Consider the following 15,833-nt stretch of genomic DNA (forward strand, 5'->3'; position numbering starts at 1 on the left):
CCTCACCGACGTTAAATACCGTAAATCACGAAGCTGTAGAAAGTTAGCTGACAAATAGTTACATACGGGTCTTGTTATAGTAGCGTTGACGTTACAGCGTCAGGACGCTCGTAACTTCCAGAACAAAAGTGTTCTAGTGCAGCTCACTTTCTTTGTCATATTGCCACTTCGTCATTTTTCATTCCTGCTAAACCGAGTGTGTACTATGTATGTCTATCTATCTATTTATCACCCTTTAAACCCTGGCTGTTGGGAACAACATGAGTAATACTGTAATTTAAATGTTATTTATTTATTTAATTTGGCAGTTGAGCAGCCAGTCTGAGTCATCTTTAATTTCAGATTCTCATTTAAAGTTGCAACTGAATTTGTGCTGTTTTGATAATTGCAATATAGCTTGATTATTTAATAAATAAAAGAAGCAACCGTGTCATGTCATTTAAGGCATAGGTTTCATTTAGTTGCATAATTTAGTTTTTGTCAAGATTTACATTTCTCTGACCTTCGAGGGATACAATTTTAATTTCCTGTTATCTCGTCATCTCTTAACCTGTTTGATGTAATCACTACTCTCTTTTATTCTCTATTATTACCTGTTCCATCCGTGTGTATCCAGGTTTCCAGTCAGTGAAAGTAGATGCGGGTTCATATGTTTGTAGGGAACCTTAGAATCACCGTTTCTTCGTCATAGTAATTTAGTTATTGTTACTGAATGTCGTTTACGTTTTTCTTATTAAATATTGAATCGGGTCAAAATGACCCGAAGGCAACACAAGGGTTAAAAAAAGAATTGAACTGTAAAACAATAATAATGACAAAGTTGAATTCAAATGGGAGTAATTTATTATAGAAAGAAACAGAAAGAGAAAGCCTTCCAGCACACTGTTAATGCTTTGAAACTTCAGTGAAATGCATATTATGTTCTAATAAATAACATAAATAAGATATACATTTATATGGCTGTAATATGTGTACACATCATTTTTACATATACATTTAGAAATTATTGGCACACTTCAGTAATTAACAAACTGTTTCCTATTGTTTGTTTTTGTGAATAAATAATTGTACATTAATGAGTAGAAAGCAAGTAGTGCTGGAGGCAAGGGGGTAGAGGCAGCTTGTCCATTTGAGTTTGCCTCTGTTGCCCTAAAATCTGTCGAATTGAATGTCCACATAGAGCCTTCAAGGCTGGGGGATCACCTGAGAGGGAGGAGGAAAGAAAACAAGATTAGTTTTTTAACGATTCATGAAAACCAAAGCATATCTGTGTAAAAACGTAATACTCACGCGTGGCGCCGTTCAGGTATCGCAGTCGTATGCTGGATCCTCCTCTCACGCTGCTCACAGCTGGGAACAGCTCCACTCCACGAGGGAGGTCTTTGAACGCAACGGCAAGGAAGCTGCCATCAACAACAAATCCCAGAGTGCCTGCGTCGGCGTCCAGGACCAGCAGGACCCGCTCAGGGATGGGAAGAGGTGTCTGTGCTGTCTTTGGATGGGATGAAGTGGAAGACTGCGTCCTAAAATCCTCCACAGCTTCAGAGTGGCATCTCTTCTTCGTTCCTGGGTAAGGTCCCAGACTCTGCCCAGCATGCCAGAGCTGATTGGTTTTGAGTTCCCAACCCCAGGACTGTGAGTCTCTGCCAATTAGCACGTTGTAGCCTGAGGCCTGCAGGGGGCAGCTTTGCCTGGAAATGCCCATGACGGCATGGCTACCTCTGTGGTTGGGACTCCACAGCAACTCCCAGACATGAAGCCCACTCTTCACCCCCATTTCTGCTCTTACCCCATCGCTGCTCAGCTCAACAGGTGAACGTGTCACTCCCTGTTTGCAGGCAGACAGCAGAAAGTGAGGGGAGCAGTGCACTGAACTCCAGTGTGAGCGACTGTCCGCTGGAGAAACCGGGAAAGAGTTCAGAGTGACAGCAAGGCGAGAGGATGTCGCGACAGCCAGAGGGGTGAAAGCTGATGAAGAGGAGAGAGGGCAGCTGTCGGCCCTATTGCACAGCCACACAGAGAGTAAGACACCCATTGAGCTGAACACACAGGCGACCACTGCGAAGTATCGTCAGAGAAGAACTGTGGAGAAGACAACAAGGCACTCGTTTATACATGGGAAAAAGTCCAGTCACTTAATGTGGTAAAAGTACACTAGAAAAACAAAACTTGACATTTAGTTGGTACATTTACATATAAGTTTGACCATATATAATAAAAAGAAAAGATCAATTTCATAGTTGATAAATCTATTTTTTATAAAAGTCTGGTGTAATAATGGACAGCAGAACACGGGATAGGTAAATATAACAGAAAATGTAAGTTCAGTGGCGGTAGGAGTATTCAAATATTCTACTGAAGTAAAAGTAGTATACACTTGGAAAATACTACATTATAAGTATCAAAACTGCAATTGAGTATGAAAGTGCTAAATTAAATACACAATTAAAAACACCCACTATTCAGGCAAAATGGTCTCTGTCAGAGTTATAATGTATTGATGCATTGACTTTTAACATTTTTTCGTTGTAGTTGGGCCAGCAGATATGTTATACACTGTTTAGGGATTTTAAATATATATTGGCCAAGCTGTCTAATAAATGCACTGGAGTTAAAGGAGCAATATTTTCCACTACAATTTAGTGTATTTGGAGTATACATAAATACAATCTTGAATCTCTTGAAATCAATAAGTAACAACATTCTTCTCACTTTCCACCACTGGCTGAGACACAGTAGAATAAAGTAACATATACAGATATGGTGTGTTAGCGGAGAAAATAAATAAGTAGCGTAGTAACCAACGATAGAAAGTCTCCACGTGCACACATTAAAGGTGTCTTAATTAGGTTATGTCACCTGTTGCAGCAGGTTATTAAAATCAAACTGTCTCTGAATCTTACCGGCTGTTCTGCAGAACCGCTCTCTGGTCGTGGAGCGCAGGCTGTTTGCACACATCCTCTATACCTATGCGTGTTTATAGCGGCTTCTTATCACGCATCTCTCGCCTCTTATCGCGGCTCGGTTACGTAACCGCGACGCCCTCTCCGGTATTTTGGTTGAGTTTTTTGGTCCGACCTCCGAGACGGGAACAGCATAGTCCATCTTGACGCCAGGCAGAACTGCAGCGACAAGGACGAGATATCTCGTGACGTGTTTGTAAACTGAAAAGAAACCACGGTGATAACGTTGAACATCCGCATTCTTATAACACGAGCTGTTGTCAATTCGTATCTCATACGAATTATCATTATTTTTTGTTAACGCATTCTGTAATGCATGTAAACATAAATGACGAAACACAAGACAAGGATTAAACTCGGGCTTTTGATAAGCAAGAAGAGGAAAATAAAATAGAAGCCAAATCGACTCATTATTCCAGAGTGCGCAGGCGCGTGAAGAGGAACGGCAATTGGGAGATTTAAATCCTGGCTGCCGTCTTCGTGAAAACATGGACTTACTGGTCCAAAATGACTAATAAGATATACATCTATAGATATATAGCTTTAGTTGTGGATATAATGCATTATTACAAATTATTAGTTCTCGATGGATTGATAAAGTTAATATTCTATGTTTGTATATTGTGTTGGTACTTAAGAGAAAATTCTAAATACAAAACAAAACTGGTGGATGCATTGAGTTCTCCTAAATTACTTCTATGAGATGCTTAAAACGAATCTGTTTGTTGACTCTATCATCTATAAAGTATTTAACATGTGTAGTGTATACATTTCCAATTACACAATACGTGATTGATGAAATATATATATATATATATATATATATATATATAAATGGCTGTATAATTATATGGTCACATGATTTATAGTAAAGGCCTACTGTGAATTGGGTTGAGATGTTTAGTCATTTTTAACAAGTGTGTCTCCATGCAAAAAGTTTGGTTAAACACTGAATTAAATGCTAATAAAAAAATAACAAATTTCTCTTCCATATCAGTCTACCTAAAACCCAAAGAGTCTCTACAAGCAACATTACATGAACACAATAATGATGGGAACTTGAATGAGCATTAAGAAAGTGGACTAGTCCCCTGTAGTGTGACCTAGCAGAAGACAACCCATATAGCGTGTGTAAAGTCAGTTTTTATTGCTTTTTTCAATCCCTTTCTCTCTTTATATTTTGTGTGAGTCGTAAACAAGGTTAGTGTGTCCAATCTGTTCAGCCTTGTTGAGGGCTAACGCCATGACTCAGAGCTGCAATGTCCACAATTCTGACCCACTCTCAAGCATTTTTACAATGACCTTGTCGAGGGCTACAGCCATGACTGAGGGCTCCATTGCCTACAAGCCTGACCTCCTGTCATGCAAGGGAAGTGAGTCATGCCCAGTAGGTTTGTAACAGTGCTTTTGGGGTTTTGATGAATATAACTGACAAAGAGTAAGTAATTGAAGGATATCGCTGCACACCCAGATGAGATTGTATAAGGGTCCTGGTACAAATCCTCACAGTCCTCTCTAACTTCAGGTCTTTGTGTTCCAAGTCCTGTTCCTAAGTAAAGAGGCTCAATTGTTATTTATCTTTTTTTTAAATTTTCATTTGATTTAATTTAATCTCTGTTCTCACCTGGAGAATGTCCATCATCTTGTAGTAGGCATCAACACAGCAACTAAAAAGACCAGACTCCTAGTTTACAGTACTTTGGCGTTACATAATGTTTTAGTACTTCTTTGAATGACAACCTCAACCAAACAAGAAAGATGAGGAAAAACATGTCAAAATATAAATTTATTGCATGCATAAATAGATTGGTAAGAAGTGTGTATTTGGTATGTTATGACTGATATACATCCAGTATATCTCATATATATCAGATCATGTGATTAGCACCTAGCTCATGACACCAGTCATTTGTATTAGACAGAACCATAATCCTGTGTATTTATTATTAATCAACATCATTTTAAATTAAAAGGCAATTCCCGTTGTTGATAATATCAACACCAAAATATTACAGGGTATAGACAAACCATTTCATGGGAAATAAGCTCTCTTAAATTATGACAATGTGTACAGTTGAAAAGAAGATCTTGAAAATATATTTTCATTAAAAGTTTACTTTTAATAGATTTACCCGCGCAACACAAAGTATTCCTCTATATATTGTACACAGCATATCAACCTCCTGAACTGTGGGTCACAGTCCATTTTGGTGAGATTTCCACCTTCGGATCACTTTACGTTTTGGCTTGTATTTCATATGTTTCAGCCAAAGTGGCAGTCGGCCTCAACTTGTTGGCACCAATATTCGGCCTAGAATAAGAAAAAGAAAACGAAAGTCACACATTGATTTTGAGTCATAATAATTTGGTGTTGCAAAGTGTTGAAAACTAGAGGCTCTACATGAACTCTCATGAATTATGTGAAAATAATTACTATTGGTGTTGACTTTCATGCTCTATAATAAAAAAGATGATGACATTATTAATCTTTTCTGAAAGAAATGCATCAATGCAGGGATGTCTATGAGTTGCGCTTCAGACAACAGTGATGTAATGTTTCAGTGGCATCAACAGCAGAACGTTTTGTTTATGTCTTTGTAGTCTTTAGATACGGCCTATTTATCTCCACAATCTCTTTGACTCAGCTGCTAACACTGTGACACGGTCTTTTTTGGGGTTAATTTGATCTTGTCTCTCACCAGTATTTTTCTTCTTGAAGTAAATCAGCCCAGTAACTAAAAACACCAGACCCAGCAGCAGCCCTGCTGTCCCGACAGCAAACTTGTTCCTCTGTGACTCAACTGTTGGGTCTGAAAATAAAAATGTTCACAAACATTAAATTCGATTTCCATACTGAACATTAAGAATGATATAAAGTTGTCAACCGTAACACTGTTTAAGTGAAGAGATCTCTGTTAGGTTTTCATTGATGAGAACACCTCCTGTCACTCTTACCCCACTCATAAAGCTTGGGCTCTGTGAGGCTGGCATGCTCCACCATACACGTGATTTTCTCTCCAGTTTTGGGTGTAAATTCAAGATATGAGTGAATCTGGTAGAGCCAATTCCCATTGGACAGTTCATCAGTGGACGTCACATCAGATGTCACATTATTTCCATTCTTCTGCCAAGTGACTCTGATGTGTTTTGGATAAAATCCGTGCACACTGCAGATCAGCATGCGCTGATGTTTGCTGCCTGCTGCATCAGCTGACTTCAGCCTGACGGAGGGCTCCACTTGGTGAAAGAAAAGCAATAGACAAACACGTTGGCATGAAACAGCATGACTGTCACTTATGCGGCACCAATAATGCTGCGAGTTTGGGTAATACTTAAGAAAACAGCCCACAAATGACTGTTTAAATATTTATGTGGTATTCCAATTAAATACTTCACGGTCATCAATGGGAGGCAGAAAAAAAAGCCAAGGGTGGAGGACAGAGACTAAAGCTAAATCCACACTAATACATTTCCATTTAAAACCGGAGTTTCAAAACAAAAACGATCTACGTCCACATGGCCGTTTCTGCATACTAGCAGTGAAAACAAACATCACATGGCGATTTATGAACACTAGGTATGCCGGTACCAGTGTAAAGTACATTGGTTCCTTAGTTACATAAATGATTGCATACCTATTTAATAATTATGGAATAAATTAATAAATATAAACTGTATTGATGTATATTGGTCCAAATTACAGTATACAGAATAGTTAATAGTTAAATAGGTATGCAGTAATTTAGAAAATAATTAGTGCACACTAGTTTATTTTTACCCCTTCAACTCAAAGTTGTTAACCCCTTATTCCACAAATTCTTCACTTGTATTTGTCCTGCTATATGTGCCCAGTAAGTATTTTATTGATACCACACATATTCAAAATAACTACACCATAATGTGCATGCTATCTTCAAAGCCTTACTATAGTTTCAAAACACAAAGTCACCTGGGTTTGAAAGGAGGTCAAATACCATTGAGGCGTGGGATTGGCATGTCTTCAGATTCTTTTCTTCACGTTTTATGAAAGTCGGGATATTGTTGAGGGTATCTGCAACTTCTTTTGATCTCTTTGTGTAGCCGGTATAGTTTCCCAAAGTGCTGTTGAATTGGAGCATAAGCATCTTGTTGAAGTGGTACTGCGCCAAATAAACGATGTCATCGAGGGAATTAAACTGACACCGTATCACAGCATGACCAAAGAAAGCATCTGTAACATAAAGCCAACAAGTAGCTAATGTAAAAAGTTATATTCTCACACACGCTGATAGGTAATAGCATTTGTATTGATGTTGTAGCAACTGATAAGCTCTGTCTATTTGTCAATGCGCTGTTGTACACAGCAACATAAATAAACAGACAGCTTCTATTTTAATGTTGGTTTACTTACCAGCTCTTGAACATAAAAGGAGCAGAAAGAGCAAAGAAAAGAAGCTGTGAACGGGCATGGTGGCATCTGAGGAGAGACAAGTTAGACGAAGTGAATGAATCTTGCACTGAAAACACGAGGAAGTAAAACGCTACAGGGCTCTGAAACATTTTTGTAAACAGGTGTGGCAACAGACAATTCAAGTCATCTGATTTATAATTTGACGTCAGCATTGGTGGATGAACTGACCCATTTGTATTTAATCTTGATTTAAAGCAGCTAACAACAACTTTCATGGTTCTCTGTATAAATGTTAAAACAAGAGAGCAATAAGTACAAAACAATGAATAATGTTTAGCATTTTAACAGGTTACCAGTGGTTGAAGTTGTTCAGATATTGTCATAATGCTACAATACAAAGTAAAATATCTGCATTCAAGACGTTACTTGAGAACAAATAAGTCTTATCAAAAAACAATATTTAAATGGCCAACAGTCAAGTAGTTATTATGCAGTAGAATAGTGAGTTATATCAGTATATACTATTATATATTGAATTATTGGATTCAAGGCATTTTAATTGTGAAGTTTAGTTTAAAACACCTTATATAGTGTTTTAGAAGTAAAATGTAATCTGTGAACAGGAACCAAAGCTACCCCATTAAAGTAGTGGAGAAATAAAGACATGTCCCTCTGAAATGTAGCACCTCAAAGTTGTACTTTAGTACAATTCTTAAAGAAAGTGAACTTATTTATTTTCATCAATGCTTTTTACTTGACAGGAAAATGATTAGTCAACCAAATTGTCTGTTGGATATATTATGAATTCTTATATCTTAAACAACTAGATGCAGTTATCATCATGCACTGTGTTTCAATACAGGAGATACATATCGTCCTCATCACGTTGTACTACTTATGAGAAAGTAAACTGATCCTCACAGGCAACAAGAAGAGAACTTCTTTCTGCCATTTGTATTTATAAAGGTCTCCTGCAGCATGAGGTCATCATTACAAAAAGGATATAGAGTGCTCTTGCAAAGGAGATCTTGAACATTACCTGATTAAATGAAGGTTATTATATGTTCAGGAAAAGTTAGTGTGTAATTGAACCTTAATATAATAAAGTAACAGATAACAGTGAGCCAACAGACAGCCTGTTACGCGGTAATGTTCAAAATCAATGACACTGTAATAACAAGGCAAACAAAAAAGACATTAAATGCATTTCAAAAAAGTTAGACAACTTTCTTTATTAACATTCAGTAACTTCATACATATTTATCTAGTTTAGGTTCGAGTGTACATTGTAGAGTAGACGTGTTTTTCATTGCTTATAATTTCAGCATTTAATTTTTAACGGCTGAGAATACGTCATTTATTCCATAAAATGTGACTCTCTTAAGAAGTACAACATAATCTAGCATCCGAACAGGGTATCAAGGTGTGGCCACGTGTGTGTTTAGGTAATGTGTTGGAACAGTGCATTTGCAAACTGATTATTTAATATTCATTTATTTAATTCTTCATTAGGTCACAGCAGGCCTACTTGTCAAACCTCTCTCAAGCCAAGTCACAGTTTAAAAGATGAATAATAGTGCACTCAAACATTATTTTTGTGTGTAAAATGCCTGTGCAGCATCATCATAGGTTTCATGTGTATCTTCTAAATTACTGTCCATGGTGTCTCTTAACCATTAGAAAAGTTCCAGCTGCGACTCCCACCAAGCCCAGAGTCAGGCCCACTCCACAGAAAACATCTGGTCCAAGACTGGGATGACTGAATTCAGGTTCTGTGGAGGAATGTAAAAAAGAAAAAGCATTATTGCAGACGCAAAAAAATGTATTTTACAACAAATCATCATTGTACTTGAATATTTCACCGGATGAAAACAATTACCCCAGCTCTTTGTTATCGGCCTGTCCAAAGCTGAGTGTTCAACAGTACAGCTGTAAACATCTCCCTTCTTTGGTGTGAAGGTCAGGGTGGTGAACTGGTGGAAGCTGTGGTCGTTATTGGGATAATATCGACTGAGTGACTGCCCCTCGGACACCAGGTGGCCGTTTCTGGTCCAGCTGACGTTGATATCAGGTGGGAAGAAATGATTCACAAAGCAGATGAGGGTGTTTTCAACTTCCAACTGGACTTCTTCTGAAGTGTAGAGGATGCTCTGAGGGGGGTCTTTCGTGGGTCAAATGACAATTAGAAACTATCATCTGCCTTTTTTGGTCAATCACATCACTACAGAGACATTGGTTGAGATAAACGTACCCTTTTCTTCTGGTGGACTTTTCTCCTCCGCTTTGAAGAGTGTAAGAATTGCTGAACATGCGACCTTGTTTTTATTAGCATTCTGAAATACTTTCACATTCTCAAATAGCTTGCTTGGGTCATCAGTAACAAATCTGGGTAGAGTGTAAACAATCTCCTCTCTGTCAAAGTCCACGTACAGAAGCTCCTCTCCATTGAACTCATACTGAACTTCAGTTTTCTCATTTTCAAAGCAGCCCACAACATATTCAAATTCATTGGGAACTGGAAACAGAAAATACGGAAAAATTAAACATGCATTTGTATAAACTTATAACAAATTTCCACCATAAGCCTCTTAATGTTACTAGAAACAAGTATTAAATGTGAAACTCATTCTTACTTTGCGAAAAGGCACACAAGCTGTTGATCATCAGGATTATGAGAGCGGAGCGCTTCATGTCTGAGCTGCAGGTCTTCACCGGTAGTCTCTTAGTCTGGAGAAAATACTTTTATCTCTTGGCAAACTGCACTTCATGTGTACAGGACCGGATCATATGAAAAACAAGAGAACTGAATGTTAAAGGAAAGTCATCACGGATCTGCATCGAAGTAGTCGACAGCTGTTGTAAACAGCAACATAAATAAACAGACAGCTTCTATTTTAATGTTAGGTTACTTACCAGCTCTTGAACATCAAAGGAGCAGAAAGAGCAAAGAAAAGAAGCTGTGAACGGGCATGGTGGCATCTGAGGAGAGACAAGTTAGACAAAGGGAAGGAATCTTGCACTGAAAACACGAGGAAGTAAAACGCTACAGGGCTCTGCAACATTTTTGTCAACAGGTGTGGCAACAGACAATTCAAGTAATCTGATTTATACTTTGACGTCAGCATTGGTGGATGAATTGACTCATTTGTATTAAATCTTGATTTAAAGCAGCCAACAGCACCTTTCATGGCTCACTGTATAAATGTAAAAAGAAAAAGAAAAATCTAACTGTAACAGCTCTGTGGCCGTCACCTGTGTGTTTCCCCCCAAAGGACCAAGGACTAGTCGGCAACGTCGACGAGTCACGGGGAACAGCGGTCGGCAGCGTCGACGGGTCACGGGGAACAGGGGTCGGCAGTGGCGACGGGTCCATAGCTGGCGGTTAGCCTCCGCCTGGTCCCGCTGCATCTCTGCGACCCACCCCAGCATCTGCCTCCACCCGGTGAACGGCTTCTCTCCTTCCAGGTGCTTTTTACCTCCAGGGGGCCCCACGTTGGGCTGCAGTGTAACAGCTCTTTAGCCGTCAACCGGGGGTTTCCCCCCAAAGCACCAAGGACTAGCCACACCAGGGATATTTGGCAACATCTTTATTCAGTGGAGCACACAGCAGACTCCACTTCTGCCAAAACCTCCTCTCACACCCCTCTCCCTACTGCTCCTTTATGGGAGCAGCTGGCTGATTACCAATCAGCCAGCTGCCGAGGCCAATCAAAGACCACACCCCCACACTAACTTATGTCTGAACTAACTCAATGGGTGTGAAGAGGAGAGCAATAAGCACAACACAATGAATAATGTTTAGCATTTTAACAGGTTTATTGACGTTCAGATATTGTCATAATGCTACAATACAAAGTAAAATATCTGCATTTAAGATGTTACTTGAGAACAAATAGGTCTTATCAGAACACAATATTTAAATGGTCAACAGTCAAGTAGTTATTATGCAGTAGAATAGTGAGCTATATCAGTATATACTATTATATATTGAATTATTGTATACAATGGCATTTTAATTGTGTGTCTTGTGGTGGAGAAGTTTAGTTTAAAGTCCCTTATTTTAGAAGTCAAATGTAATTTGAGAATACGTTATTTATTCCATAAAACGTGACTCTCTTAAGAAGTAGAACATAATCTAGCATCCGTACAGGGTATTAAGGTGTGGCCACGTGTGTGTTTAGGTAATGTGTTGGAACAATGCATTTGCAAACTGATTATTTAATCTTCATTTATTTAATTCTTCATTAGGTCACAGCAGGCCTACTTGTCAAACCTCTCTCAAGCCAAGTCACAGTTTAAAAGATGAATAATAGTGCACTAAAAAATTATTTTTGTGTGTAAAATGCCTGTGCAGCATCATCATAGGTTTCATGTGTATCTTCTAAATTACTGTCTATGGTGTCCCTTAACCATTAGAAAAGTTCCAGCTGCGACTCCCACCAAGCCCAGAGTCAGGCCCACTCCACAGTAAACATCTGGTCCAAGACTGGGATGACTGAATTCAGGTTCTGTGGAGGAATGTAAAAAAGAAAAAGCATTATTGCAGACGCAAAAAAAAGTATTTTACAACAAATCATCATTGTACTTGAATATTTCACCGGATGAAAACAATTACCCCAGCTCTTTGTTATCGGCCTGTCCAAAGCTGAGTGTTCAACAGTACAGCTGTAAACATCTCCCTTCTTTGGTGTGAAGGTCAGGGTGGTGAACTGGTGGAAGCTGTGGTCGTTATTGGGATAATATCGACTGAGTGACTGCCCCTCGGACACCAGGTGGCCGTTTCTGGTCCAGCTGACGTTGATATCAGGTGGGAAGAAATGATTCACAAAGCAGATGAGGGTGTTTTCAACTTCCAACTGGACTTCTTCTGAAGTGTAGAGGATGCTCTGAGGGGGGTCTTTAGTGGGTCAAATGACAATTAGAAACTATCATCTGCCTTTTTTGGTCAATCACATCACTTCAGAGACATTGGTTGAGATAAACGTACCCTTTTCTTCTGGTGGATTTTTCTCCTCCGCTTTGAAGATTGTAAGAATTGTTGAACATGCGACCTTGTTTTTCTTAGCATTCTGAAATACTTTCATATGATCAAATAGCTTGCTTGGGTCGTCAATAACAAATCTGGGTACAGTGTAAACAATCTCCTTTCTGTCAAAGTCCACGTACAGAAGCTCCTCTCCATTAAACTCATACTGAGCTTCAGTTTTCTCATTTTCAAAGCAGCCCACAACATAGTCAAATTCATTGGGAACTGGAAACAGAAAATACGGAAAAATTAAACATGCATTTGTGTAAACTTATAATAAAGATTTCCACCATAAGCCTCTTAATGTTACTAGAAACAAGTATTAAATGTGAATATTACTTTGTGAAAAGGCACACAAGCTGTTGATCATCAGGATTATGAGAGCGGAGCGCTTCATGTCTGAGCTGCAGGTCTTCACCGGTAGTCTCTTAGTCTGGAGAAAATACTTTTATCTCTTGGCAAGCTGCACTTCATGTGTACAGGACCGGATCATATGAAAAACAAGAGAACTGAATGTTAAAGGAAAGTCATCACGGATCTGCATCGAAGTAGTCGACAGCTGTTGTAAACAGCAACATAAATAAACAGACAGCTTCTATTTTAATGTTAGGTTACTTACCAGCTCTTGAACATCAAAGGAGCAGAAAGAGCAAAAAAGAAGAATCTGTGAACGGGCATGGTGGCATCTGAGGAGAGACAAGTTAGACAAAGGGAAGGAATCTTGCACTGAAAACACGAGGAAGTAAAACGCTACAGGGCTCTGCAACATTTTTGTCAACAGGTGTGGCAACAGACAATTCAAGTCATCTGATTTATACTTTGACGTCAGCATTGGTGGATGAACTGACTCATTTGTATTTAATCTTGAAACAAGTCATCAAACTGCAGGATACAAAACACTGCATGCTGGGAAGTATACTGCTCATGTTTCTTTACAAAAGTAATGTATAGCAGGTGTTTTCAATCACCTTGTTGATTAGACGAGAAGAGTTATTGGAAGCATTACTAGTGCTGCTATGAAACTTCCTTGTTATATTATTGTTGATGGGAACAACCCGTCTAACCTGTTTAGCAGGAGAGAGATGTTTTAGAGATTTGGTAACAGTTGTGAAGACATTTTCGCCGAGATAAGCAGAGCAGATATTTTATTTTGAAACTACTCTAGTGATGACCAACCTTTTTGGTTTATGATGTAAAATATATTCACAATCCTTCATTATAGATTGCTCATATATTACATATGTTTTGATCAGTGATTGATTTATTTGAAGAGCTTTTAGAAATCCGGAGTTAAACTACTATATCTTAATTTTTAAAAAGTGAGAAATGAAAAAAATGTATTGTACAATGTTGTGACCAAACCCAAAGTTAGGAATCACTAACCTGAGTATTGAAGGTCGTATTGTTTTCCCAAAGAACATTTGCAGCTGTTTGGAGAAGTAGTGGTCAATGTAGTCGAGTAAAAACAAACAAATAAGACCCGCATGCCGAAGTTAAGTTTAAGTTAAAGGGGACATATTATGAAAATTCCACTTTTTTAGTGCTTCTATACGTTAATTTGGGTATCTGGCATGTCTCCCAACACAAAACGCTGGGTAAAAAACCCTCACGCGGCTTGTTGTGGTTCCTCTATGTCAGAAACGATATGCTTGAGTGGGTCAAATGGGATCACCACCAACGTCTACGTAGATTTTGAAGCACGCCCATGTAGGGAGTCTGGCTACTTGGCCTTGGACCGCCCCCCACCACAACTTTGCAGGTAAAGTTTATTTGAAAGTTGTGTTCATATTACAGACACAGGGCTCTCAAGTGTCACGCATTGAGCGTGAGACTCACGCATTTCGGTCTTAAGTCACGCACTCCCGCCACACATCGTATTTCTCACGCTGAAAAAAACTCTCGGCTATTTAATGTTTTAATGTGCCGCAGCGCGCAAACATGAGCTGACCGCGCTGCCCTCACCATGGAGGAATCAATCGCTCCCCTGGAGTTCTGCTGAGGAGCCACTTATCAGCCAATCAAAAAAAATTAATGGGCTACACCAGGGCTATTCAACTTCAGTAGCAAGTGGGCCGAATAAGAAAATCACGGGGGGTGTGAGGGCCGCACAGAATATTGATCAAATAATGGCTCAAAATTAAAAACAGTAATGTATATTTCCACAGGTAAACAGTCACACACGAAAATGCGTCGGTATTGTGTGGCAAAAGTGGTGCGAACAAGCATCACTATAAACATGTTTCAAAGTGTAAATATCCGCTCAAGGTAACCAGTTGTTTCAGATTTCTTCAACCAAACTGTTCCCATGAAAACATAAGAAATGTGACTTAATGGATCAATATAATAATATACACTTTTACTAATCCCCAAGGGGAAATTAGTTCTCTGCATTTAACCCATCCTTAGTTATTAAGGAGCAGTGGGCTGCGGTGAAGCGCCCGGGAAGCAACTGGGGGTTCAGTGCCTTGCTCAAGGACACTTCAACTTGGGGAGAGCGGGGATCGAACACACAACCTTGGTTGAGAGACGGCCCTCTTACCCCACTGAGCTACAGCCGCCAATATATAAATGACTTGGGATGAAACTAATATCTGGTGGCGCAGCGCACAGACTGCATGTCTTTGAGTGCAGACTCCTTTTGCGTGAAACGGATCGAAACCAGGTCGGGCGATCTTTTTATTTTTTCGAAAATGTATTTCTTCATCCGTGGCTGTGATGCACTGCTCACTTATACAATCGTAATCGCCCAAATGGATATGAACGGTGGCTTGAAGATCTCCAGCAATATGTTTGTGAATGTGTGACGAATCTGGTGAGCGAGACAGAGCCCCGCTGCAGACGTGAAGAGAACACAACGCACGCGCAGGGAAACCAGTAGGTTTGAAAACCAGTAGGGGTGTAACAACGGCAACCAACACGGGTGCGTAACATAAAGATGTAACCATACAGGTTTGGTTGAGGCAACAGTGAAACTCAATGGCTCTGGGTTAGATGTCTCAATGTATAAAAGAGGCGTGTCCGTCAGTTTTATTTTTTCTTACCAAGCTATACTGATTTGCAGGCAGTCTTGCGGGCCATAGTTAAACTCAAACGGGCCGCTAGTTGAATAGGCCTGGGCTACACCATAGCCAATCAGAAAAAAACCCGTATCTGGGTAAAATTTAATCCAACAATAAATGAAAATAAAGCATCCTGGAATTGCGCGCGACTGACGAAAATATCCGGAAATTTCGTTTTGCGGGGGGGCGGGGGCTGATGGAAATGTCACTATGGAAATGTAACTCTTGCCTGTCTTCAAAACTTGAGAGCCCTGCAGACATGAGTCATCAAATAAGTCATGTCATCAAATACAACGATTTAATAAGTAAACAAGGTTTAAACGCTATTTAATGGAGGTAAAAACGTTACCCCCGACCCTGCTTGGTCACTTACTGTTGTCAGATAACACTTTAGT

At 39.4% G+C, this 15,833-nt stretch overlaps 4 protein-coding genes across 8 annotated transcripts; all 4 read right to left on the minus strand.

The window, feature by feature from the left end:
- Positions 1-900: 900 nt before the first annotated feature.
- si:ch1073-228j22.2 (SPRY domain-containing SOCS box protein 4) lies at positions 901-2,980 on the minus strand. Its single transcript, XM_056443679.1, has 3 exons — positions 2,904-2,980; positions 1,291-2,082; positions 901-1,203 (listed from the first exon to the last, which is right to left on the minus strand). The coding sequence occupies exons 2-3, from the start codon at positions 2,033-2,035 to the stop codon at positions 1,073-1,075; spliced, it is 876 nt and encodes a 291-aa protein (XP_056299654.1). The 5' UTR covers positions 2,036-2,082; positions 2,904-2,980; the 3' UTR covers positions 901-1,072.
- Positions 2,981-4,736: 1,756 nt separating this feature from the next.
- On the minus strand, positions 4,737-7,434 carry LOC130212613 (DLA class II histocompatibility antigen, DR-1 beta chain-like). Of its 2 annotated transcripts, none has more exons than XM_056443680.1 (5): positions 7,354-7,434; positions 6,913-7,173; positions 5,919-6,200; positions 5,663-5,773; positions 4,737-5,274 (listed from the first exon to the last, which is right to left on the minus strand). In XM_056443680.1, exons 1-5 carry the CDS (start codon positions 7,409-7,411, stop codon positions 5,249-5,251), a joined length of 738 nt encoding a protein of 245 aa, XP_056299655.1. In that variant the 5' UTR covers positions 7,412-7,434; the 3' UTR covers positions 4,737-5,248. The 2 variants fall into 2 exon arrangements, with proteins under 2 accessions (XP_056299655.1, XP_056299656.1); XM_056443681.1 differs by having other exon boundaries at positions 6,913-7,064; positions 7,354-7,418.
- Positions 7,435-8,555: 1,121 nt separating this feature from the next.
- Positions 8,556-10,355, minus strand: LOC130213140 (H-2 class II histocompatibility antigen, A-U alpha chain-like). 2 transcript variants are annotated; one of them, XM_056444590.1, is made up of 5 exons: positions 10,267-10,355; positions 9,987-10,115; positions 9,605-9,868; positions 9,233-9,514; positions 8,556-9,125 (listed from the first exon to the last, which is right to left on the minus strand). In XM_056444590.1, exons 2-5 carry the CDS (start codon positions 10,042-10,044, stop codon positions 9,004-9,006), a joined length of 726 nt encoding a protein of 241 aa, XP_056300565.1. In that variant the 5' UTR covers positions 10,045-10,115; positions 10,267-10,355; the 3' UTR covers positions 8,556-9,003. The 2 variants fall into 2 exon arrangements, with proteins under 2 accessions (XP_056300565.1, XP_056300566.1); XM_056444591.1 differs by having other exon boundaries at positions 9,987-10,110; positions 10,267-10,287.
- A 790-nt stretch (positions 10,356-11,145) lies between these two features.
- On the minus strand, positions 11,146-13,450 carry LOC130213157 (H-2 class II histocompatibility antigen, A-U alpha chain-like). Of its 3 annotated transcripts, none has more exons than XM_056444620.1 (5): positions 12,999-13,450; positions 12,719-12,842; positions 12,341-12,604; positions 11,969-12,250; positions 11,146-11,861 (listed from the first exon to the last, which is right to left on the minus strand). In XM_056444620.1, exons 2-5 carry the CDS (start codon positions 12,774-12,776, stop codon positions 11,740-11,742), a joined length of 726 nt encoding a protein of 241 aa, XP_056300595.1. In that variant the 5' UTR covers positions 12,777-12,842; positions 12,999-13,450; the 3' UTR covers positions 11,146-11,739. The 3 variants fall into 3 exon arrangements, with proteins under 3 accessions (XP_056300595.1, XP_056300594.1, XP_056300596.1); XM_056444619.1 differs by having other exon boundaries at positions 12,719-12,847; XM_056444621.1 differs by lacking the exon at positions 12,999-13,450 and having other exon boundaries at positions 12,719-12,949.
- Between the last annotated feature and the right edge of the window lie 2,383 nt (positions 13,451-15,833).

The sequence above is a fragment of the Pseudoliparis swirei genome, chromosome 22 (genome assembly GCF_029220125.1).
Source record: "Pseudoliparis swirei isolate HS2019 ecotype Mariana Trench chromosome 22, NWPU_hadal_v1, whole genome shotgun sequence".
NCBI classification, from domain to species: domain Eukaryota; kingdom Metazoa; phylum Chordata; class Actinopteri; order Perciformes; family Liparidae; genus Pseudoliparis; species Pseudoliparis swirei.